Source organism: Panthera leo, chromosome D4 (genome assembly GCF_018350215.1).
Source record: "Panthera leo isolate Ple1 chromosome D4, P.leo_Ple1_pat1.1, whole genome shotgun sequence".
NCBI classification, from domain to species: domain Eukaryota; kingdom Metazoa; phylum Chordata; class Mammalia; order Carnivora; family Felidae; genus Panthera; species Panthera leo.
The window spans coordinates 81,418,053-81,444,255 of NC_056691.1; the positions used below are offsets into that span (position 1 = coordinate 81,418,053).

General features: G+C 38.8%; 3 protein-coding genes across 3 annotated transcripts; 2 read left to right on the top strand and 1 right to left on the bottom strand.

Annotated features, from left to right (window-relative positions):
• Positions 1-264: 264 nt before the first annotated feature.
• Positions 265-23,075, top strand: LOC122205338 (olfactory receptor 1J4-like). The gene is given in 3 exon segments (XM_042913651.1): positions 265-726; positions 729-1,361; positions 22,448-23,075. Coding segments are annotated over 2 exon segments (939 nt in total). The 5' UTR covers positions 265-392; the 3' UTR covers positions 1,334-1,361; positions 22,448-23,075.
• LOC122205340 (olfactory receptor 1N1-like) lies at positions 8,027-8,963 on the bottom strand. The gene is given in 4 exon segments (XM_042913653.1): positions 8,027-8,140; positions 8,142-8,492; positions 8,494-8,660; positions 8,663-8,963. Coding segments are annotated over 4 exon segments (933 nt in total).
• Positions 23,076-23,897: 822 nt separating the features above from the next.
• On the top strand, positions 23,898-25,045 carry LOC122205339 (olfactory receptor 1N2-like). The gene is given in 2 exon segments (XM_042913652.1): positions 23,898-24,748; positions 24,750-25,045. Coding segments are annotated over 2 exon segments (939 nt in total). The 3' UTR covers positions 24,838-25,045.
• Positions 25,046-26,203: the final 1,158 nt, after the last annotated feature.

A 26,203-nucleotide genomic window follows, 5' to 3' on the forward strand; every position in this document is an offset into this window, starting at 1 on the left:
ATTGTCTTTAAATATACAGAAATGGAAGAGAAATTAGGGAGATTTTAGCTTAATAGTTCCTGCTAAGACAGTGCAAGGCTTTCTCTTTACTGACTAGACATAGCTATGAAAATATGTTGTGGCCTGGGCTGCCTGTCCCCTGGATGGTGAAAAATGCCAGTTGAGCCACTTTTTCTTCTATAGCAAACTGTCTTCTCTGTTGGCAAATTCTCTCATTTTACATGATAAACACCATCCAGTTTTTAAAAATTTGTTGAGACATGGCAATGCAGACAGACACTGGCATATTCACCAGTAAAAAGGATCTCATTTTTATCTGCCTGAGGTTAAATTAACATCTGTTGATTTCTGCTTTTTCACTGTCCTTTTACCCCAGGCAGAAGAAGGTGAACATGAGGCCTGAGAACCAGAGCAACACATCTGAGTTCCTCCTCCTGGGGCTCCCCATCCGGCCAGAGCAGCAGGGCATGTTCTTCACCCTATTCCTGGGCATGTACCTGACCACGGTGCTGGGGAACCTGCTCATCATCCTGCTCATCAGGCTGGACTCTCGCCTCCACACCCCTATGTACTTCTTCCTCAGCCACTTGGCCCTCACAGATGTCTCCTTCTCATCTGTCACTGTCCCCAAGATGCTGATAAACATGCACTTTCAGGATCAATCCATCCCCTACACAGGCTGTGTAACACAGATGTATTTTTTCATATTTTTTACTGATCTGGACAATTTCTTCTCACATCAATGGCATATGATCGGTATGTGGCTATCTGTCACCCACTCCACTATACCACCATCATGAGAGAGGGGGTGTGTATCTTACTAGTAGCTGTATCTTGGATCCTGTCCTGTGCCAATGCCCTGTCTCACACTCTCCTCTTGGCCCAGCTGTCCTTTTGTGCCGACAATGCCATCCCCCATTTCTTCTGTGACCTTGGTGTCCTGCTCAAGCTCTCCTGCTCAGACACCTCCCTTAATGAGCTGGTCATTTTCACAGCAGGTGTGGCAGTCATTACTATCCCACTAATTTGCATCTTGATCTCTTATGGCCACATTGGGGCCACCATCTTGAAGGTTCCCTCTACCAGGGGGATCTGCAAAGCCTTGTCCACGTGTGGCTCCCACCTCTCTGTGGTATCTTTGTATTACGGAACAATCATTGGGCTGTATTTTTTCCCTTCATCCAGCAGTTCCAGTGACAAGAACATTATTGCCTCTGTGATGTACACAGTGGTCACTCCATTGCTTAACCCTTTCATTTATAGCCTAAGGAACAGAGACATGAAAGTGTCCCTGGAGAAACTCCTCAACAGGCCAATAGTCTTATGTCAGTGACATCTGCTCATCTTTATAACAGACATAGGTAATCACATATCCCCAGATGCTAGACCCCTAATCTTAAGCCTAGCATGGAATAGGTGCTCAGTATATATTTGACAACTTCAATTACATTGTTACAGTTATTCACTCTTTTCCTACCAACTCTTTAGTAGAGGCTGTGAATTCTTAGTTGATATTATTGATTACCACTCTTGTCTTTTAGATTGTGATATCACGTAGCTAATACAATGTATGTTTCTCCCCTTATTTCCTGGGAATTTATTAGTTCTTTTCAAAAAACAGTTTATTGAGGTATAATTGACATATAAATGTTATATGTATTTAAAGTGTACACCTTTATGTTTTGATATGTATATGTTGTGAAATGATTGCCATTTCATGCTAATTGATATACATATCACCTCCACATAGTTAATATTTTGTTTTATTTTTGTGTGTGTGGTGAGGGAATTTAAGATACATTCACCTAGCAAATGTCAAGTATACAATACAGTATTGATATCTGTGGTCATCTTGCTGTACATTAGTTCTCAAAAACTTTTTCATCATGCATAACTGAACTTTGTACAATATACTAGGTGAAATAAGTCAGACACAGAAAGACAAATCCTGCATGATCTCACTTTTATGTGGAATCTAAAATAGTCCTATTTAGAGAAGCAGATATAGAATGGTGATTGCTGGGAGCTAGGGGGAAGGAGAAATTGGGTGATATTGGGAAGTTATTCTTTGAGAAAGAAGCTATAAATGAAATCAGGAGAGACTCAATACATTTTAATTTATTTGTCATTTAGGATAGAGTAAATACCAGAAAAATAGTGAGACTTTTTTTTTTCTATGAACCAAAACTTGTATTTAAAAAAAAATCAGTGGTTAGAAGTTATCAGGGACATTTTATATGCTTTTCCTTCATGATATAGAACTGTAAATACTTTTAAAGTAGGTATCTCCTAAACCTTTTATTTTTTTATTTTTTAATATGAAATTTATTGTCAAATTGGTTTCCATGCAACATCCAGTGCTCATCCCCAACAGGTGCCCTCCTCAATGCCCATCACCCATCCTCCCGTCCCTCCTACCCCTCATCAACCCTCAGTTTATTCTCAGTTTTTAAGAGTCTTTTATAGTTTGCCTATCATATAGATTCTGTCATTCATTAGCTATTTAGCAAGTTACCTACTCTATGTCAGTGTGTCTAGACCTTGTCGTACACAGCTGGATAAAGACCTAACCTCCATGCAAAAGAAGGGAACAGTCTAGTGGTGTAGAGACAGGTGAGCTAAAAATATACAGGAATATTAAAAAGTGCTTTAATATAATACCATTAATAATAGTTGTGCTTATTGAGCATGTTACTGTGTTGGGCATGCAATTAAAAGCTTTATCTGTTATCTTTTTTAGTGCTCATAATAATCCTATGAAGCATGTACATTATTATCTGCATTTTTCAGTTGAGGAAAATGAACTTAAAGACAATGGCCTAAATATAATAAATGGCAGTAGCATAGGGAGGATATAGTTAACGCTGCCTGGATATCACCAAAAGCTTTACAGAGGAGGTAGTCCTGTAGCTGGTTTTTGAAAGATGTTCAGGATGATGATGCCTAATGAGAGAAATGGCAGTCTTGGCAGAGAGAACAGAGTGAATGAGGGCACTGAAATAGCATAGTTGAGGAAAATGTAAAAAGTGGGTGTTGCTAAAGCATATGTGTGTATGAGTTGAGGGGGGCAAGAGATGAGTCTAGACAGTCAGATAAGGACTATATGGTGAAGGGGTTAGGATGTTCTGTTGGGGACTTAAGACATTGCCTTTCAAGTGACTGGGTGCCATTTGCTGGGGATGGGGTCCAGTAGGGATTAAACCTGGGGAAGGTTACATTTGTATCCTAGAAGACTATTCAGGTAACAAATGTACCACATGGGTTGGCAATGAATTGGAGAGCCTAGAGACAGAGAGCTCAATCAGAAGGTTATTGTACATCCAGGTCACAGATGATGAAGGCCTGAATGAAGACAATGGCATGGGGACAGACAAAAGAATATCTTAGAAGGTAGACTAGAGTGGTCTTGGTAATTAATGGGAAGTAGGTGGTAGAATAGGATTGTTCTGGATTTCTGGTTCTGTAAACTGATATTTAAGAACATAATGAAGGCTAGGCACTTTGAATAATTTTGATCAGGCTTTAAAATCTTTTAAAAGTGAGTGGCACTTGGGTAGTTTAGTCAGTTGAGCATCCAACTCTTGATTTCAGCTCAGGTCCTGATCTTGCAGTCCATGAGATTGAGCCCCACATTGGGCTCTGAGTTGACAGTGCACAGAGCCTGCTTGTAATTCTCTCACTTTTTCTCTGCCCCTCTCCCACTCACTTCTGACTCTCTCTCTCAAAATAAATAAGTAAACATTAAAAAAGTCTTTTAGAAGTGAGGAAACAAGATTTTTATCAAATATATTTATTGCCAAATTGGGTAACATACAGTGTGCTCTTGGTGTTGGGGGTAGATTCCCGTGGTTCATCGCTTACATACAATACCCAATGCTAATCCCAACAAGTGCCCTTCCTCAATGAGCATCCCACATTTTCCCCTCCCCGCCCCATCAACCCTTAGTTTGTTCTCTGTATCTAAGAGTCTCTTATGGTTTGCCTCCCTCCCTCTCTGTTTGTAACTACTTTTTTCCCCTTCCCTTCCTCCAGGTCTTCTGTTAAGTTTCTCAAGTTCCACATATGAGTGAAAACATATGATATCTGTCTTTCTCTGACTGACTTCTTTCACTTAGCACAATATCCTCCAGTTCCATCCATGTTGCTGCAAATGAAGAGGATTTCATTCTTTCTCATTGCCAAGTAGTATTCCATTGTATACATAAACCACATTTGCTTTATCTATTCATCACTTGATGGGCGTTTGGGCACTTTCTATAATTTGGCTATTGTTGAAAGCGCTGCTATAAACTTTGGGATACATGTGCCCCTATGAATCACTACTCCTGTATCCTTTGGATAAATTCCCTAGTAGTGCTATTGCTGAGTTGTAGTGTAGTTCTATTTTTAATTTTTTGAGGAATCTCAACACTGTTTTCCAGAGCAGCTGCACCAATTTGCATTCTCACCAACAGTGCAGGATGGTTCCCGTTTCTCCACATCCTTGCCAGCATCTGTCGTTTCCTGAGTTGTTAATTTTAGTCACTCTGACTGGTGTGAGGTGGTATCTCAATGTGGTTTTGATTTGTATTTCCCTGATGATGAGTGATGTTGAGCATCTTTTCATGTGTCTGTTGGCCATCTGGATGTCTTCTTTGGAAAAGTGTCTATTCATGTCTTCTGCCCATTTCTTCACTGGATTATTTGGTTTTTTAGGTGAATTTCACAAATTCTTTATAGATTTTGGATACTAACCCTTCATTCAATATGTTATTTGCAAATATTTTTTCCCATTACATTGGTTACCTTTTAGTTTTGTTGATTGGAGGAAACAAGTTTCTAACCACCTGTTTTTTTAATTTTTTATTTATTTAAAAAATTTTTTTAATGTTTATTTATTTTTTGAGAGACAGAGACAGAGTGTGAGCAGGGGAGGGACAGAGAGAGAGGGAGACACAGAATCTGAAGCAGGCTCCAGGCTCTGAACTGTCAGCACAGAGCCCGACAGCCCGATGCAGGGCTTGAACCCATGAATCGTGAGATCATAATCTGAGCCAAAGCTGAACACTTAACCAACTGAGCCACCAGGTACCCCACCACCTGCTTTTTAAAAAAAAGGTTCCAGGGGATCCTGGGTGGCTCAGTCAGTTAAGCATCTAACTTTGGCTCAGGTCATGATCTAGAGGTTCATGAGTTTGAGCCCTGTGTTGGGTTCTGTGCTGACAGCTCAGAGCCTGGAGCCTGCTTCAGATTCTGTGTCTCCTTCTCTCTACCCCTCCCCACTCATGCTCTCTCTCTCTCTCTCTCTCAAAAAATGAATAAACATTTAAAAAAAAATTAAGATTCCAAGCAAAAGGCAGGCAAATACCATAAATAGGCAAATTTGAAAGCTCTTCATTATCACCCCCAACTCAATCCCAATTGAAAGCACATCCTACTCACATGACACTACCTACATGAAAAGACTTATAAATAATTTGTATTTACAAATAATTCAGGGTGAATTATTTTATTGTCAACATCATATTAACTCTACTTAAAACAGGTGACCTTAAAGGAACAGAAGTGTGAACATAGGGATTGGGGTGGGTATACTAGGATGTATCAAAAGAAGAATAAATTTGGAACTTTGAATACAGTGGTAACTATTTTGACTGTGTAGGACCTAAGAATGTTAGACTACTCAACAGTGACAGGTAATAGAGTCCCCAGGTGGATCTTTGTACACTCTATGCTGACTTAATTGCTAACTGACACAATGATATTGGGGAAACCAAAACAGACATGTAGTCTCATCTCTTAGTCTGCTTGGGGCCTGTGGGAAAGCCCCAAACAGGGTTAAAACATGTCTGTACTGCCACTGGATTAAGATTCCGTGAGGCTCAGAATGGAGAAAGAAACTAGAAGACCATCTAGAGAAACCACCATCTAGAGAAACCAGAAGGTAGGGCTAATTGGGCCAGTTTGAGCAGCAGGTTCAGGACATCAAGGGGACACTGATGGCAGGGATAGTGTGGAGCTGTATCCAGTAATCTTACACCTTAGCCTTCCTCGTATCCAGGGGTTATGTCATCAGGCCTTAGAACTCTTCCAAGGGACCCTCTCTTGAAATAACTGATCATGAGAAGTAGAAGGTATTTTTCTTGCCAGTTCAAAGGACAGAATAAAGCTAGGCCTTCTGTGGCCCACAATCTAGAACATTAGATGTCAATAGACTGAAAGAAGAGGTGCAAACTAAGGAAATCAAAAGAGAAGGACTCCTGGGTGGCCACCAGCTCCAGCCCTGACTGTAAGAATGCCCCCCTCCCCTGGCCCTACCAAGGACTCCTACAGAGAATTATCTGGAAAGGAGATCTAGAGAAAAAAGTCAAGTCCTGATTCAGGTTATCAAACAAATGGAAAACTCAAGTACTAAGATGTGGCATGTGGCTTGACACAATTTGCATTTGTGCTCACCAACTGTGGAAGTCTGGAACAGTTTGATTGTGTGGGCAATGCTCAAAAATTATTTGTTTAAATAAATAGAGGAATCATGGAACATTTTAAGATAGGTTCAGTCTGAGAAACAAAGTGCAATGGGGAATGGGATTTGGGTAGCTAGTAGATACTTCGTCATACCAGAGAAATGTAAGGAATTTAAATTATGTGGCTCTTATTTTTTTTAATTTAATTTTTTAAAATTTACATCCAAATTAGTTAGCATATAGTGCAACGGAGATTTCAGGAGTAGATTCCTTAATGCCCCTTACCCATTTAGTCCATCCCCCCTCCCACACCCCCTCCAGTAACCCTCTGTTTGTTCTCTATATTTATGAGTCTCATGTTTTGTTTCCTTCCCTGTTTTTATATTATTTTTGTTTCCCTTCCCTTATGTTAAGCTGTTTTGTCTCTTAAAGTCCTCATATGAGTGAAGTCATATGATATTTGTATGGCTCTTATTTTTAAATAATAATATTTTAGGGGTGCCTGGGTTGGTTAAGCATACAACTCTTGATTTTGGCTCAGGTCATGACCTCATGGTCATGAGATCAAGCTCCAGGTCAGGCTCTGCACTGAGCATGGGGCTGCTTGGGATTCTCTCTCTTTCTCTCTTTCTCTCTTTCTCTCTCTCTCCCTCTGCCCCTTCACTGCTTGCACTCTTTCTCTAAAAAAAAATCATATTTCAAATATTTCTGGATTCTTAGAGGCAGAAGAAAACTTATTTGCTTATAAACTTTTTCCAACTCTGCAACTAAGTTATGTGGCGGATGCCTCTTTTTTAGATCTAAAGGCAAACCTGGAAGCAAACAAAGATGGTTACAGTGTTCACACCTTTTAAGTCATTAAAGGGTGCTGGCATTGAGCATTTCTGACCATCAAAGGGATGAGACAGCACAAAGAATTCATCCTTTCTGGTAAAATCTTGGCAAACTGTGTGAAGTGGGGCAACCAGTACAGAAATCTCAACTCTGAACTTCAGTCTTCTGATGTGGAACCCTTTATCTAGTCTGCATTGCCTGGAAAGTAACCTCTGTCCTTTATTTATTTCATCTTTAACTCCATTTAATGCTACCACCAACACAGCCCCCAATTTTTTTTATGATTGGCAAATTAATAATCTGGAAATGGAAGTGTTATGAAAGCAGGGACTTGGTCTTATCCCATGCGCTTAAGGAACTTAAGTTCCTTAGCTCTTAGCACTTAGCTCCCAGCACCTAGCAGGGGTCTGGTAGATATTTGTTGAATGAGTGAATCTCAGAGAAAGGATTGTTTTGACTTTTTGAGTGGGGGCAAGGATGAAAACTTACAGCAGTAATAAAAATAGCTTTCACTTATTGAAAACCTACTATTATTTGTCACTATACAAAATGCACTTCAGAGTTTATCTCAGTTCATCTAGTCCTCCAGTCACCTTACTGGATAGAGGTTAACTATCTCCATTTTATAGATGAGAAGACTAAGGCTCAGAGTGGATAGGTAATGGGACTACAATCTTATGGCTAGTATGTGGCAGACCCAAAACTGAAGCCAAGTTTGTGGCTTTAATGAAAAGCCACCATCACTGCATCTAAGAGGATAAAATTCTCCTGTGACTGAGGAGCCTCTTAAGGGCACCCTTCATGTCCTTGTTCCTCAGTCTATAGATAAAGGGGTTCAACATGGGGGTCACCACAGTGTACACTTGCAGCTGCTGCCATGTCCTTCTCTTCAGAGGCAACAGAGGCAGGGCACAAGTAGGCACTGAAGAGCGTCCCATAGAACACACAGACAACACAGAGATGGGAACTACAGGTGGAAAAGGCCTTGCCTTCTGCACCAGGAGTTTGGACCCTCAGGAAGGCCAATATAATGTGGATGTAGGAGATGACAATGCAGATAAAGGGGACAATGAGTACTGTGCCTCCTATGGCAAAAACCATCACCATGCTGATGTGAGTGTCGGAACATGACAGCTTCAGGATAGGAGTTATGTCACAGAAAAAGTGAGCTATTTCCCCAGCAACAGAGAAGGACAGCCAAGCTATGAGGAGGGCAACAGTGAGTCAGGGCAACAGTGTGGGTGAGGACCCAGCACAATGCAAGCAGCAGGGCACAGACTTGGGGGCTCATGACTGTGGAGTAGTGGAGAGGGCGGCAAATGGCCACATAATGGCCATACACCATTACAGCCAGGAAGAAGCTCTCCAGATCACCAAACATCAGAAATACATTTGTGTGAGGCAACCAGCATAGGAAATGGTGTGATGTTGAGTCTGCACATTTACCAGCATCTTGGTAACTGTGGAAGATGTTAAACCTATGTCAACAAAAGACAGGTTGGTCAGAAAGAAGTACGTGGAGGTGTGGGGGTGTGGGTCTGATCTGATGGCCAGGAAGATGAGCATGTTCCCAGTTAAGGTAACAAGATACATACACAGGAAAATTCCAAAGAGGAACTGCTTTTGCTCTGGTAACTTGGATATTCCTTGGAGGAAAAACTCAGAGATGCTGGATTGGTTTTCCATGACTCTGCAGCATCTGGAAGCTAGGGAGGAGAGTTAGATGCTAGATTTCTTCTAGAACTCTACATGTGATGATGACTCTCAAATCTTCTAACTTCCAAATCTCTCTTTATATTCATTATCTTCCCTAATCTGACTTCGCTTCTAATCTGACTCTACTTCCTTATTTTTCCTCTTTTTTAGGAATCTCATAGATTCTTCCTTTCTTTTCTCTTTCCCTCTGGTCAATATTTTATGCTCTTCTAAGGAGGCTCTGGGTACTTTTCAGTCCTGGCATTACCAAGCCTTGAACGAAGTCTACCATCCCATATCAGCTTCACCGTTGCTTTGCCCAGTACATGAGTAGACTGAGATGAGTTGAATTTTACATTCTCTTGGTAGCCCCAAAATTCATATAATTTTTTTAAACTACCACAATATCTCATTTTACAGGGAAGGGCATATAAAGAACTCATGTTCCTTTATTTCTATATCATTTCTTCTTAAATAGGAAATATGGAGTTCTGTATTTTTTCCCTCTTGTATTTGAGTTTTTTGTCATTGGCATCATCATCATCCCATAGCTGACATTTACCAGCCACTTACTACACTTATCAGCCACTGTACTAAGCACTTCATACAGTTCATCTCCTTTACTCCTTAAATAGCACTAGGAAGCAGATATTATTATTCCTACAATTGTATAGGGAAGAGAATTGACTAACATACAGAGGGACTCACAGCTTATAAATATTAGGGACAGAATTTCAACCCATAGCATTGGACACCAGAGACAGCATCATCAGTCAATATAGATAGAATACCTAGATACCTTCAAACATTTAGTCTCTCAAAATTTCTACTTTCATAGCTTTAGCCTCGCTTGCCCTTTCTATCTTGGATACTAGTCTTTTATAGAAAAACAATGAAGTTTAGGAATGAGATAGACCCTATATAATCATCTGGTCCAGAGGTCCTCAAACATTGGTCTGTGAGATGATTTTTAAAAGTACAGAATCCTCAGACCTATTGAGTTAAGTTACCTATGAGATAGTCTGGGTACCTGTATTTAAAAAACTAAAACTAAAACTAAACCCTCCTCAGGTATTTTGATGCTCAATAGGGATTAAGAAAACTTCATTTAGTTCAACTGCTCCATATGCTTCATAGATGATTAAGCAAAGTTTTGGAAAAGTGAAGTGACTGTAAAAGTTAACACTACTTCTTAGGGGGAGATAGCATAGGATTCAGAGTATCCAGGCTCTCAGACTAGAACTGTTTCTGTTCAGTCAGCTACCTTTCCATTTTTCATGATTTTTCTTATCAATATCTTACAGATCTAAATACATCCCTACTCCCAATCTCTATTCAGAGTCCACACCTAAAGAAAAAAACCACCTCCAAACCAATACAAGATATATCGAAGGGTTTTTTCTATTTTGAAGTTAATATTTCAAACAGTAGCAAGAGCAATAACTGAGAACCATCACATATTTATCTACTGCTGAACCCTACACTAATTGGGGAACACATCTCAGAGCTATATTACTTACCCTGAGAGACCAGGTGCCACAAGCTATTTTCTCCCCTACTCTATTTCTCAATGGCAAATGTAATGCCTCACAAAGGTTAGGCTCTGTAACTGGGCACATTCTAATAACCATGTCCTGGAGGCAGGAGACTCTCTTAAGACCCAACTGATGTGTATCTTCTCAAGAGGAAGGTGATGCAGACCAGCAGACATGCTGGTCCTGGCATCCAGATCCTACCTTTAGTGAATGAGTCCATTCATTTCCATTGGAGACCTCAAAGAGATTGCAATTTATTTTAGGGAAGACCTGTATCTCTTTAATTATCTCTGTTGGCATACAATCCCTTGATCAGACTATTCCTATAGAGGTCCCTCAGTCTATACTACCAACCAGCTAATATCAGAAATCCTCTAAAAGTGTCCAAAGCTGTACTCAAGGGCCTTGTGCTAATATCTCTTGTTCTATCTTTTGGTTCTTCCTTTCCCTAAAAGGGTTTCTCATCCTTAATCCTGTCTAAAGTCTCAGAAAACTTTGTAGATCCTAGAGACAACAATGAGGTGCTTCCTGAACCTTAGGGCAACCTGTGTCTCTGTCATCACAGGGTAGTAAGATCCCTTTACTTACCTCCACTGCTTCCTCATCTACTGTGTCTGCCAACAAGTAAGAGCTGGCTTGGACATGATGGAGAGGATATTACAAAGGCAACAAGTACTAGCCTGTAGTTTGTCTCAAGTTTCTCTTCTTACTGCTACTCTGGTTGCTAAGAAGAAGGCATTGCAGATGTCCTTAATTTGGGAGGAAGGTAGGAAGAGCTCAGATTCTTCTTGACAACGTTTATAATGGGATTTACTGGAATCAGAATTTAGGATCAAGAATAATAAATACAGAAGCAAAAAAGAGCTTGCTAAACTGAGGTTAAAAATAAGTTTAGAGGGGAAAAGGGAGAATGAGAGCAAGAGCAAGAGAGAGAAGGATTCTAGACAAGAAGCCTAAGAGATCAACAAAGGATTGCAAAACGAAGCCAAGGATAAATCTGAAGGGAAGGCCAGAGTTATCTTAGTTACATTCATCAGCTGGAACAAAGAAGTTCTGTACTGGATTTTTAAGATGCTCTGGGACATGTGGTACTCTGATCCCCTTCAACACAGGTATTCAGGAGTTTTGAGGTATTTTATGTTTGTCTTTTGAAACCTGAACTGAGAAACTCAGAAACAGGGAGCTGGCTCATCAGGCTAATAACAGGAGAAAGCTGAAGAGGGTTCCACTTTGGGCACCTGCAGACAGGGAGACATGGGACAGAGTTCCCTAGAGCCTTGTTAGAGCTAACATTCATAATTGCCCAATTTACTGTCTGAATCTGTCATAATAGACCAAATTAGTATAGTACTGGCTTCATTAAAAAATTTTGGAAGCTGTTACTTTTTCTCTGTTAAGTGGTAGCATTAAGGAGTTATGCTGTTTGTATTGATTTGTAAACAGTCCATGCAAAAATGCACTTTCTCTGTAAATAAATATCCTAGCTCTCTCACTTGCAACAAAATTCCCGTTCCTAATTTCTTCCTATAAAGAAATCTGGAAGCTGCTACAAAGAGTTTAGAGGCATATGATATATATTTCTGAAAGAATTCTCGGGATTCCAGTTAAAGATGTTATATTAAAGTCATGTATCCTGGGGCGCCAGGGTGGCTCAGTCGGTTAAGTGTCCAACTTAGGCTCAGGTCATGATCTCACAGTTCTAGCCCCATATCAGGCTCTGTGCTGACAGCTCAGAGCCTGGACCCTGCTTTACATTCTGTGTCTCCCTGTCTCTCTCTGCCCCACCCCCAATTGTGCTCTGCCTCTGTCTCTCAAAAATGAGTAAACGTTAAAATTTTTTTTAAAAAGTCATGTATCTAATTTTACACTCTCCTAAAATTCTGCTAAAAGTAAAGTGATTTTTTAAAAAAGTCATAAACCCCACAAGGACAGATAAAAGTAGAAAGGGAGTGGTGAGGGGAGAAGTGAGAGAGTGGTGATCAAGATGGTCTTAACATTGCCCTCAACTTGACAAAGCTGTAGGCAGTTTCTCCTGGCTGTGGGCCCCTGACCTCCACTTTCTTAGAGCTTTACTTTAGAAGACTTACAGAGTTAATTTTTTTCTCTGCCCCTTTGAGATATAAGTCTTCTCTCATGTTCTTGACAGTTGTACAACCTGGGAATGTCTTTTTTAAGGGCCTGGGAGCCATCTCTTTAAAATGCAATCGTGAAGAAAGAACATACTTATCTCCCAGTCTCTGTGGAAGGGTAGGAGCCCTACTTTAGTGGATGCCAGTCAGCAAACACAGTCTAATCACAGTAACCAACCTTATAACAGCCTCCAGTGCTTTTCCACTAGCTCACCCCAGCAGTTAAAAATCCTCCTGCTGGCTCAGTCAGTAGGACATGTGACCCTTGATCTCAGGGTCATGAGTCCAAGCCCCACATTTGGTGTAGAGCTTACTTTAAAAAAAAAAAAAAAAGTCCTCCTACCTTTTTTATTTTTCCAGTGGAATTGAGTTCAGTATTTTCCCCCTCCTGTAATCATCTCTTCCCCCAGTTTTACTGAAATATAATTTACATGCAACACTGTATAAGTTTAAGGTGTACAGCATAGTGACTTGACTTGCATATATTGTAAAATGATTACCACAGTAAGTTTACTTATCCATCATCTCATATAGATACCAAAAAAAAAAAAAAAAAGGAAAAAATTGCTTTTTCTTCTTGTGATGAGAACTCTTAGGATCTACTCTTTTAACGGCTTTCAAATATACTGCACAGTAGTGTTAACTATAGGCATCATGTTGTATATTACTTGTACAACAGTACTTATTTATCTTATAAGTATATCTTATAAGTATAAGTATATTTATATTTATATTTATCTTATAAGTATATCTTATATTTATCTTATAAGTTATACCCCAGTACTTATTTATCTTATAACTGAAAGTTTCTACCTTTTAACCACCTTATTCAAACTCCCCAAACTCCTAACCCCTACCTTTGGAAACCATAAATCTGATTCCTTTGTCTATAAGTATGGGATTTTTGGTTTTTTGGCATTTTTTTAATTCCACATATAAGTGAGAGCCACAGATACAGTATTTGTCTTTCTCCATCTGACTTACTTCACTTAGCATAATATCCTTAAGGTCCATTCGTATTCTTGCAAACGGAAGGATTTCATTCTTTTTTTTTTATTGCTGAAGAGTATTCCATTGTGTGTGTGTCTGTATGTGTGTGTGTCTCACAGCTTCTATATCACTCATCTCCCGATGGACACTTCCATTGTTTCCGTGTCTTGGCTGTGGCCAATAATGCTGCAATAAACACGGAGTGCGGATATCTCTTGGACATAGTGTTTTATTTACTTCAAGTATATTACCAGATGTGGAATTGTTGGACTGTATGGTAGTTCTATTTTTAATTTTTTGAAGTACCTCCATACTGTTTCCTATAGTGCCTGCACCGACTTAGAATTCCTCCAACTGTGAACAAGAGTTCTCTTTTCTCCATATCTTCACCTGCCAATAGTATTGAACAAGGTCTTCTTTGCATGTTTAGCTCCATATGCTGCAATTTTTCTTTATCTCCATGTGGCATTAAATGAGTGAACAGATATGGAAAAGTGGAATTCTAAACTGGCAGTAGGTGAAATATAAGAATCAATCTTGTCACACCAAAGAATCCTCAAAAAGGCCCACAAACTGGAAGCCCTTGATACCGTGGGACCCAGGAGTGAAAGGGTAGTCTAAGAGGTGACAGTTATTTCAGGAAAACCCAGGTCCCTTAGATTACTCTTTACACCCCACCCTGTGGGAATGCTATCCCTGTCTTATCCCAGCTAGAAACTGGGAGGTTTACTTTCTGGAGAAGCTTGGGAATGGGGGTTGCCACAAATAGATCAGAATTATATTATTAGTGAATCATGTGAAAAACAAGGAAAATATATGACTATACATGCACACCAAATGTTGAATGCTGAGACCCACAGCCCTTTATCCAGATTTTTCTTCTAGACCTCTATCTTGAATATAGAATATTAGAATAATTTTCTTCTCCTACTGGCATTGGAGACCCCTCCTCAAAACGCATTTCCAAGCCAGATCATGCTTCAGTGGAACTCAAAGTCAACAGCTCCATCTATAAGCATAGAGCTACCAGCCAGTTTCCAAAAATGTACTGGGTTATGGCATAAGTCAACACAGCACATAAATCTAAAGTGCACAACTCAATGAATTTTTCATGTTTACACCTGTGTAACACCCCGCTAATCAAGATATATAATATCTCCTCCAAGTTAGAAGGCTCCCTCTTTTCCCTTCTGAGCCATTATCCTCTTGGAGGTAACTACTCTTGTGATACATATTACCAGAAGATTAGTTTTGTCTATCATTAAAGTTCAAGTAAAAGGAATCACATGGTAGAACTCTTACATCTGGCTTCTTTAGCTCAACATGACATCTGTCACATTCAATCATGTTGTGACATGATTTGTATTGTATTGCTATATAATATTTCATTACACAAATAATACTTTATTCATTTTTTCTGTTGATGAACATATATGGTCATTTCCAATTTTTGACTATTATGAGTAAAGGTGACAGGAACATCCTTAAGTATGTCTTTTGTGGGCCATATGTACTTATTTCTCTCAGGTGTATATGCAGAGGTGATATGTCTGAGTCAGGGTAAGCAATATTTAACTTTAGTATATGTAGGCAAACAATGTTCCAAATGCTTATACAAATTTACATTCCCATCCAAAATAATTGAGAGTTCTAGTTGCTAAATAGTCTCAAAAAAGTATCAGTGTCAGTCTTTTTATCTCTGGGGTAATGTTGAGGAAAACTGGGGAGATGAAAATGTCGTTAATACATTTTAAAATGTCATAATACATTTTTAAAATGTATATATTTTAAGTATTTATTTAAATTCCAGTTAACATACAGTGTAATATTATTTTCAGGTGTACAATAGGTGATTCAACACTTCCATGGAACACCTGGTGCTCATCACAAGTGCATCCCTTAATCCCTATCACCTGTTTAACCCATCATCCCAGCCACCTCCCCTCTGCTAACCATCAGTTTGTTCTCTATAGTTAAGAGTCAGTTTCTTGGTTTGCCTCTCTCACTCTTTTTTCTCTATGTTTTGTTTCTTAAATTCCACATATGAGTGAAATCATATGGTATTTGATTTCTCTGACTTACTTCGCTTAGCATAATACTCTCTAGCTCCATCTATAGTGGCTACATGGATATATACATATATAAACATTCATTAATTTTTACAGGTATTATTTGTGTTTTTTACTCCCTGTACTTTTTTTAATGTAAGGACAATTTTTTTAATGTAAGGCTATTATGAGCAACTTTAAGCTGATGAATGCCAATTTGAGTAAAATGGACAAATACTTCAAAGATAAAATACATAAAAGCCGACAAAGGAAAAGAAAATCTGAATAGTTTCCTATCTACTAGAGAAATGGCATGCATTATCAAAAGTTCCCATAATAAAAATATCAAGTCCCCAGTGATTTCACTGTTGGGTTCTTCCAAACATTTAAGGAAGAAATAATCAGTCTTACATGAACTCATCACTGAACTCTTCACCAGAATAGTAGAAGAAGGAAAAGTCTGTGACTCTTTTTGTGAGGCAAGCATGGCACTAATACTAAAATTTGAGAGGTAAATAAAAAGAAAGGAAAATCAAAGAATGATCTTTGATGTTTCAAAACTCTAAATGAAAAATTACAAAATTAAAATCAGAGTTACACAGAAAGCATACTACACTGAGCCAAAGGATTTATTCGTGATGATAGGTTAGTTTAACATTTGAAAACCAATCAATGAAAATCATTCCACTAACACGTAAAGGAGAATAATCATTTCAAAAATTCAATAGATGAAACAAAAGTATTTGATAAACTTCAACACCCATTTGCAATAAAACCTATAGGAAACTAGGAATATTTCCCTTCTTCTGCTGGCTTTATACTTCATTTGTTTTCTTTTTCTAGCTCCTTTAGGTGTAAGGTTAGGTTGTATATTTGACACTTTTCTGGATTCTTGATGTAGACCTGTATTGCTATAAACTTCCCTCTTATGACCACTTTTGCTGCATCCCAAAGGTTTTGGATGGTCATGTTTTCATTTTAATTTGTTTCCAGGTACTTGTTAATTTCTTCTTTAATTTCCTGGTTGACCATTATTTCTTTAGTAGGATGTTCTTTAGCCTCCATGAATTTGTGATCTTTCCGAATTTCTTCTTCTGACTGACTTCAAATTTCATAGTGTTGTGATCAGAAATTTTTCACGGTATGACTTCAATTTTTTTGTACTTGTTGAGGGCTGATTTCTGACCCAGTATGTGATCTAATCTGGAGAATGTTCCATGTGCATTTGAAAAAAAAATGCATATTCTGCTGCTTTTGGATGAAATGTTGCAAATATACCTGTTAAGTCCATCTGGTATAGTGTGTCATTCAAAGCCATTGTTTCTTTGTTGATTTTCTGCTTACATGATCTGTCCTTTGCTGTAAGTGAGGTGTTAAAGTCCCCTACTATTATCGTATTATTATCAATGATTTCCTTTCTGTTTGTTATTGTTTTATATATTTGGGTGTTCTGAGTTAGGGGCATAAATATGTACAATTATTAGATGTTCTTGTTGGATAGACCCCCTTAGTATGATGTAATGAATGCCCTTCTTCATCTCTTGTTACAGCCTTTAGTTTAAAATCTAGTTTGCCTGATATAAGTATTGCTACTCTGGCTTTCTTCTGATATCCATTTGCATGGTAAATATTTCTTCATCCCCTCACTTTCAATCTACAGATGTCTTTCAGTCTAAAATGAGTCTCTTGCTGGCAGCAAATAGATGGGTCTTGTTTTTTTTAAAATCTATTCTGATACTCTGTGTGTTTTGATTGGAGTATGTAGCTCATTTACAGTTGGAGTAATTACTGACAGATAGGAATTTAGTGCCATTTCATTACAGAACAAATATGTTAAACTGTCTATACTACCCCAAAGAATGCACACAGTTAATGCAATCCATATTAAAGTACCAACAGCATTTTTCACAGGACTACAATGAATAATCCTAAAATTTGCATGGAGCCAGAAAAGACCTGGAATAGCCAAAGCTATCTTGAAAAAGAAGAGCAAAGCTGGAGGCATATTATCATTCCAGACTTCAACTTATATTATGAAGCTGTAGCCATCAAGACAGTATGGTAGTGGCACAAAAACAGACACATAGATCCATGGAACAGAATAGAAAACCCAGAAATGGGCCCACAGCTCTATGGTTAACTAATCTTTAAGAAAGAAGGAAAGACTATTGATGGAAGACAGTCTCTTCAACAAATGGTACTGTGAAAACTGGAGAGCAACACGCAAAAGAATGAAACTGGACCACTTTCTTACACCATATAAAAAAATAAATTCAAAATGGATGACAGAACTAAATGTGAGACAGGAAACCATCAATGTCCTAGAGGAGAACACAGGCAGTTACCTCTTTGACACCAGTCATAGCAACTTCTTATTTCCAGAGGCAGGGGAAACAAAAGCAAAAAAAACCTATTGAAACTACACCAAAATAAAAAGCTTCTGCACAGAGGAGGAAATTATCAACAAAACTAAAAGGCAACCTTTGGAATGGAAGATGATATTTGCAAATGACATATCTGATAAAGGGTTAGTATCCAAAATATATAAAGAACTTATAAAAATCAACACCCAAAAAACAAATAACCCAATTAAAAATGGGCAGAAGACATGAATAGACATTTGCTCCAAAGAAGACATACAGATGGCTAATAGACACATGAAAAGATGCTCAATATCACTCATCATCAGGGAAATACATATCAAAACTACAATGAGATACCACCTTATAACAGTCAGAATGGCTAAAATTAACAACGCAGGAAACAAGATGTGATGCCAAGGATGCAGAGAAAGGGGAATCCTCTTACATTGTTGGTGGGAATGCAAACTGGTGCAGGCACTGTGGAAGATAGTAAGGAGGTTCCTCAGAGAGTTAAAAACAGAACTACCCTATGATTCAGTAATTGCACTACTAGGTATTTATCCAAAGGACACAAAGTACTGATCTGAAGGGATAATGTTTATAGCAGCATTATCAACAATAGCCAAATTGTGGAAACAGCCCAAATGCCCATTGATTGATAAATGGATGGAGAAGATGTGGTATGTATGTATGTATGTATGTGTGTGTGTGTGTGTGTGTGCATGTGTGTGTATTACTCAGCTATTAAGTAATGAAATCTTGCCATTTACAATGATATGGAAGGAGCTAGAATGTATTATGCTAAGTGAAACAAGTCAGCCAGAGAAAGACAAATACTACGTGATCTCACTCCTACATGGAATTTAAGAACCAAAACAGATAAACATAGGGCAAAGGGGAAAAACAAGAGATAGGGAGGCAAACCATAAGAGACTCTTAACTATAGAGAACAAACTGAGGGTTGATGGAGGGTAGGTGGGCAGGGGGATGGGCTAAATGGGTGATGGGTACTAAGGAGGGCACTTGTGGTGACCACTGGGTGTTATATATAAGTGATAAATTGTGCTCCTGAAGCCAATGTTACACAATATGTTAACTAACTAGAATTTAAGTAAAATATTGAAAAATAGGAATTGGAAATACTGGTATTATTATCAGATAATTATCAGACAATCTGATTATACACCTAAAAATTCACTCCAAATCTATGACTAATAAAATGACTAATAAAATGATATAGCAAGGTCACTCAATACAAAAGTTAACATACAAAACCAACTGCATTTCTTCACCCTAGCCATGAACAAACAGAAACAAACATTCTAAACATGTTATTTACTTTAGACTATAAAAGCACAGATACCTAGGAATACATTTAAGGTAATGTGCAAGACCTCCTTACTAAAATTTACAAAATATTATTAAAACGTTATTGAAATAAAGTAGGCAAAAATGAAGAGATATACTATATTCATAGATTGAAAAATTCAGCATACTATGGTATACACTCTTCCCAAATTAGCCTATCAGTGATATTACATTCATAGTTCCAGCAGGTTGTGTGTGTGTCTGTGTGTGTAAAGCTAATTCTAAAGTTCACATAAAAACACAAGTACCAAGGATAGCCAAGGAAACAAATTTAGAAGACTTATACAACCATATATCAAGATATTATAAAACTATAATAATTGAAACTGTGGTATTTACCAAGGACAGAAAAACTGATGAAACAGAAGAGTCTATAAACAGATTCATAGATAAATGTTCACCTGAATTATGAATGTGACTCTTCAACATAGCAGAATAAACTTTCCAGGATGATGACCTTTTCAATAAATCATCTGAGATAATCGGATACCCAAATGGGAGAAAATATAATTTGACTCTGACCTCATGCTGTATATAAAAATCAAGTCCAAAGAGATTCATATAGAAATAAAAAATAATGGAGACTTTAGATGGAAACACGGGAGAATATCTTCATAATGAAGAAGTATGCAAATATCTCTTAGGACACAAACAACATAATCATAAAGAAAAAAATAAATTGGACTATATTAAAATTAGTAACTTCTATTTCTCAAAAGACACCAATAAGAAAGTGAAAAGTCAACACCCAGAGGAGATATTTGTCATGTATACATGAAAATCATTCTGAAAAACTAAAGTTGAAACCATGCAAAACCTAGAACCCCCAAATTCTACTACTAAATATATATTCAACCAAAATGTGTATGTATGTTCTCTAAGAGGCTGTATAAGAATATTTGTATCATCATCTAAATGGCTATCAACAGTAGAACAGATGAAGTGTGGTATATCCATCAGTAGAGTATAAGCAACAACATCACTCTCTGCCTCCTGCTCCTCTCTCTGTCCTATCCTTGCCCCTGAGGATTTGGAGTGTCTACTGTAGTTATCCCATGCCCATATCAGCATCATGGTGGGTACGCGTGAGGAGGGAGGAGAGAGATAACTTGTCTCTCACGTCCCAGGTCTCCAGATTGAGAAGGACAATGAACAGGGAAGTGAATCTAAGGAAACACATTTTCACCAGGACCTCGTTTCGACACAAGATCTTGGACACTGACCTGATGTTCCAATGCAATGAAATTCTGAGCTTTGAGGGAAGGAGTGAATTGATTTTGAATGTGAGAAGAATTTAAATAATTTCAGGTGGTGGTAAATTACAGAAAGCCAAAAGTTATTTGCTATTCTTTTTATGGACAGATGGATCTTAATTTCTTTCCCTTAGTCACTGGCTTGGCCTTCGTGACTTCTTTGATCTATAGAAGGTAGTGAAAATGAGATTCTAGGATTTCCAAAGCTAGGTTTTATGAAAATCATGCAGTTTTCACCTTGATCTCTTAAAATGTTTGCTGTCAAGAGGCCCACTTTCAGAACCCTGCTGCCAGTGCTGTGAGCAGCCCACATGATTTGGAAAGGCCAGGCACAGGTGCACAGACCTGTGCACTGGAAAATGCATGAGTTATTAAAAAATAGTCCTGATAAAACTAGCTATTGTGAGTAATTAAAAGTAGATCTTTTTATTTCACTATACCACAACATAAATTGCAAGTAAATTAAAATTTGGGTTGATGGGCATTAAGGAGGGCACTTGTTATGATTAACACTGGGTATTATATTTAAGGGATGAATCACTAAATTCTACTCCTGAAAGGAATGCTACACTGTATGTTAAGTAACTTGAATTTAAATAAAATATTGCAAGAAAAAAGGAGAAAAAATTTTAAATGTACTGTTTAAAATTTAGAAGAAATAACTAAATGACATTTTCCTGTTATGTAAGATGGAAAGACTTTTCAGTATAAAAGTAATGGAAAAAATCACAAAGCCACATATCTGTCAATTTTGACTATAAAAAACATTTTTAAAAAGTTGTAGACGTCTTGGAATGGCAAGGACAGAAAACAACACCCATAAAATATTTTCATTTGTTTTATTGCCTCTAACATCCATTTTAAAACCCCACAAATATCCCAGTAGATAAAGGAGAAACATATTAATAGGATAATTTGGGGAATAATTAACCATGGTTAAAAAGCAGATGAAACCAATAGTCAATCTCACTAGTAACCAGAGACATGTGAGTTAGAAAAATGAGATTATTTTCTATCTGTGGAATTGTTGACGATTAAAACCAGTAATGATACTAGGACAAAGTGTGGTTAAGAACATGGATTCTAGGGTCATGCAGACTTAGGTTGGAATTCTACCACCTTCATTTAGTAGTTGTATGACCTTGGTCAAGTCGTTATCTTCCCTGGACCTCTGTTTCGTCATCTGTAAAATGGGAATAATAATAGTTCCTGTATCTAAGCTTCCTGTATTACTTGAGATTGTGTAATGAAAGTGTTCAATAATATTAATAACAGTATCAATTCAATAGTATTAATAAAAATACAGGAGATAAAACATTTTTAGCAGCTTCTATGTATCAGACATTATGGTTGGTGTGCTCTATATAGGCTGCCTCATTTAGTTGAGAGTTTAGGACTTGAGGAGGTTGCTCTACATTAGGATTACTTTGTTTAGGAAAATCACCAACAGAAATCATTATAATTTATATTTCTGACACTTCCCTCGATGCAATTTTGCTTAGAGTATGGGACAGAAATTCAACTGTCCAGTGCATAGGTACAATTTCCTAGGGACCTGCTGGTCAGGCTGAAGTGCACTGTATCCCAGCAAGAGGCCTCAGGATCACACTCCTGAGACCGACATCTGAGCTTAACTCTGGGAAATATTTGCCCTCAGTTCTCCCAGCATCCAGCCAGAGTTGGCTGGAGGAAAGCCTGCACAATGACACTGACGTTGGCTCTAATGAGCACTTTGGGAGATGTTTTCAAGAAGCCTTTAAAACCCTAAGAAAGTCTCTTGTCTTCTCAGGCTTGGGGAAGCTGTAAAGGAATCATACACTCCATGTTCCTAATGAACTCTGGACTCAATAGACACAAACTCTGCTGACTGAGTCTTAAAGATCCCAGAAACTTCCTCATTGTGAATTATCCATCCAGGAGAAAGAAATGGAAAATCTGAAGATGCCGGACACTGATCCATGCTCTCACAGTTGAGAATCTACAAGGGGCAGGACACACACACACACACACACACACACTTCCCAACACAACAACTAGGCAGAAGTTTCCTGGGTAGATGAGCTGACTCTCCACTTAAGATCAGAAGTCACTCTACGAACCAAAGAACAAATAGAGGATTAACTATTCACAGAAACGTCTAAGGCCGTAGTTTTTACAAGGCCAATATGGAATGAGCTCTCACACCAGCTCTCTCTAAATCCCAGGGGAGCAGAACAGAGTGGCTACTTTCAAGCCCAGAGAACCAGAGCCTGATTCCTTCCATCTTCCTTCCTCTGATGAAAAGTAAATATTGGAGAAATATGGTACAATTGTAGGGGTAAAGGCACAGGCTCTGGAGTCAGGCACACCTGCATTTGAATGTCATTTACTAGCTATCTGATCTTGAATACATCAAATATCTCTGAAGCTCAGTGTCATCATTTACAAAGATAGTAGCACCTATGTCATGGCCTTTTGAAGAATAAAAGAATGCCATGAAGATGTCTGGTATTTAACCAGTCTCTACAAATAGGAGCTGATCATGATGAGAGGCCAGGAGAACTGAAATATCAGTTCCTAGAGTGAATACAGGTACAAAGAAGCAGAAGAGGAAGAGGACAGTGACAAAGAAGAGACAGTGATCATGGGGTGGGTGTGGCCCCCTTCCTGTTTGTGGAGAGGAGGAGAGGCGGTAGATGGGACATCACAGATACTCACTGCCCTTAGCCCACATACCCTGTGGCCCCAGTTAGGGAAGGGCATAGGGAAGGGAGCTAAATGGTGCAGTCAAGTTCTAGGGATTGGGGAGGCTAGTAGAGAGGAGGCTATTTTGTCTAATTGGTGAGTGTGTGTGTGTGTGTGTGTGTGTGTGTGTGTGTGTATGTTGGGGGAGAGGCATCAAAGGAAATTATCAATCACCAAACATTAGTGACTTTTCCAATCATGCCTTCAAGGATATGCTCAATTCTTACCTCCTCCAATAGCCTACACTGACTTCTCTAGTCAAATTGATCTCTTCCCTGGACCCCATTTAAACCAAAAGCACAATCTGCATTTGTATGGATATTATCTTGCCTGTTTCTATGTCCTGTGGGTATTTTCTTACATGTCCAATGAGATCCAAGATTCTCATTGTCAAGGTCCATTTATTATCCCTTTTTTCCCCAATATAGTTCTGGCTACACAGATACATCTGTGGTTGATCTAATAATTAAATACTAACACAGGGAATATCTGAACAGATAACAAGAACTACAGGGATGGGAAAACCAAGCAGAGTGAACCAAACTATTTCAGACTTCTGCCTTCTAGGACTCTCTGAGCAGCCAGAGGAGCAATCTCTCCTATTTGGCGTTTTCCTGGGCGTGTACCTGTTCACCATGACAGGGAACCTGCTCATCATCCTGGTCATCAGCTCTGACCCACACCTTCATACTCCCATGTACTTCTTCCTGGCAAACTTATTAACTGATGTCTGTTTCACCTCTGCTTCAATACCCAAAATGCTGGCCAACGTTCATACCCAGAGTTGGACCATCTCCCATTCTGGTTGCCTTGCACAGCTGTATCTCCTCCTTGTGTTTGGTGGCCTTGACAACTGCCTTCTGGCTGTGATGGCATATGACCACTATGTGATCATCTGTCAGCTACTCCATTACAGCACAGCTATGAGTCCCCAACTTTGTGCACTAATGCTGGGTGCTAACCAACTGCCCATGTGCTGGGTGCTAACCAACTGCCCTGCCCTGGTGAACACACTGCTGCTGACCCATGTGGTCTTCTGTGCCCACAAAGCCATCCCTCACTTCTACTGTGATCCCAGTGCTCTACTGAAGCTTGCCTGCTCAGATACCCGCATTAGTGAACTGATGATCATCACCATGGGCCTGATGTTCCTCACGGTTCCCCTCATGCTGATTGTCCTCTCCTATGTCTGCATTTCCTGGGCTATGTTTGGCATCTCATCTCCTGGAGGGTGCTAGAAAGCCTTCTCTACCTGTGGTTCTCACCTCACAGTGGTTCTGCTCTTCTATGGATCTCTTATGGGTATTTATTTATTTCCTCCATCAACTCACTCTGCAGAGAGTCAAAGCAGGAATGCCATTCTCTATGGTGATTATCCCCATGCTAAATCCATTCATCTATAGCTTGAGGAACAGAGACATGAAGGAAGCCTTGTGTAAACTATTTGGCAATTGAAAAACATTCCTCTCACCATGACGTTGATGCCTGGTCCTGGTATCCTGAGCAACCCTGCCCTCCATCATTTTGGTGATTTCACCACTCTCAGACTGATTTTTAAGGGAAGGTTATCAGGTAACTCCGGGTTAGGGGCACAACAAAAAGGAGATTCTCACTCATTTATTTGGCTTTAGAATGAGATGTTCTGTCTCAGGCTCTCTCTGGATCTCAGTGCTAAGGGAAGGCAAGACACCATTCTCCCTTCTCATCTCTAAAACCAGAGTATTAGCCAGAGTGAACTAAAGTATATGACATACGCTCTGGATTCAAGTACCCCTACTCTTGGGTACTATGGCACAGGGTGAAGGTATGAGAATACAAACATGTATTGAGTATTTACAAGTTTCTTCATTGTTCTTCACATCAGTTCTTTGAGGCAGGGTTGTGAAAAGTATGACTCAATGTAAATAACTTCCCCAAACCAGGTAAGTTTGATTCTAATACTCGTCCTCTTTCTACTATACCACATTGTGGAGATCATGATAAATATTGAATGATTGTCATAGGAGATGAAGAATTAAATTAATATATATTTTATGGTATTTCCTTAATATTTCATTTCTTTAACTCAAGAACACTCCTTTCTGTTATTGTAATGGCTGATGAAACAGAGTCAATATTTATGTATTTCTACTGTGTGCCAACTTTGTACTAAAGTATCCAGTTTATTTTCTGGGTTCTTTAATAAAATATCCAAAATGCAAACACAAAACTATAAATCATGTGTGCTGGAAATTTTAGAGCAATAATTTGAGGAAAGGTAGTCTGGTGGAAATGGGTGTCCTGAGAAGTCACAAGCTTAACAGAGGTTATATTTTTGCAGTGGGGTTACAGGTTACTATTTTTTTTTTATATCCACGTTTCAAATGAGGGTATTTTTAGAACTAGGAATGAAATTTGAGAGTTGGCAAAAAAAATATTACAATGATTAGAAAGTCACCCCAGAGAGATAAAGAAGCACCTAAAAACAGGGCTCTCCAAAGACTCAAAGTCCAGTTCATCCTTGATCAAGTTTTTTAAAAAGGAGGGTGTGACTTTTTGATGTCTTCTACAACAGATCGTGCTTTGAAAGGAAGACGATTATACAAGAAGATTGCACCTGTGTGCGTTTCCCTTTGGCCATCCTCCCTTCTCTCCATCCCTTCTTCTTAGATAGAAGAGGTGGAAATAACATGACAACCAGGGAAACCAGACCAGACCATCCTGGCCTTGAAGTAGGTTACGTGCCCTGACCACAGCAATCTACTACTGCAATTTCTAGTAGGAAAGCAGAGGTTTAAAAAATCAACCTTTGGGGCACCTGGGTGGCTCAGTCGGTTGAGTG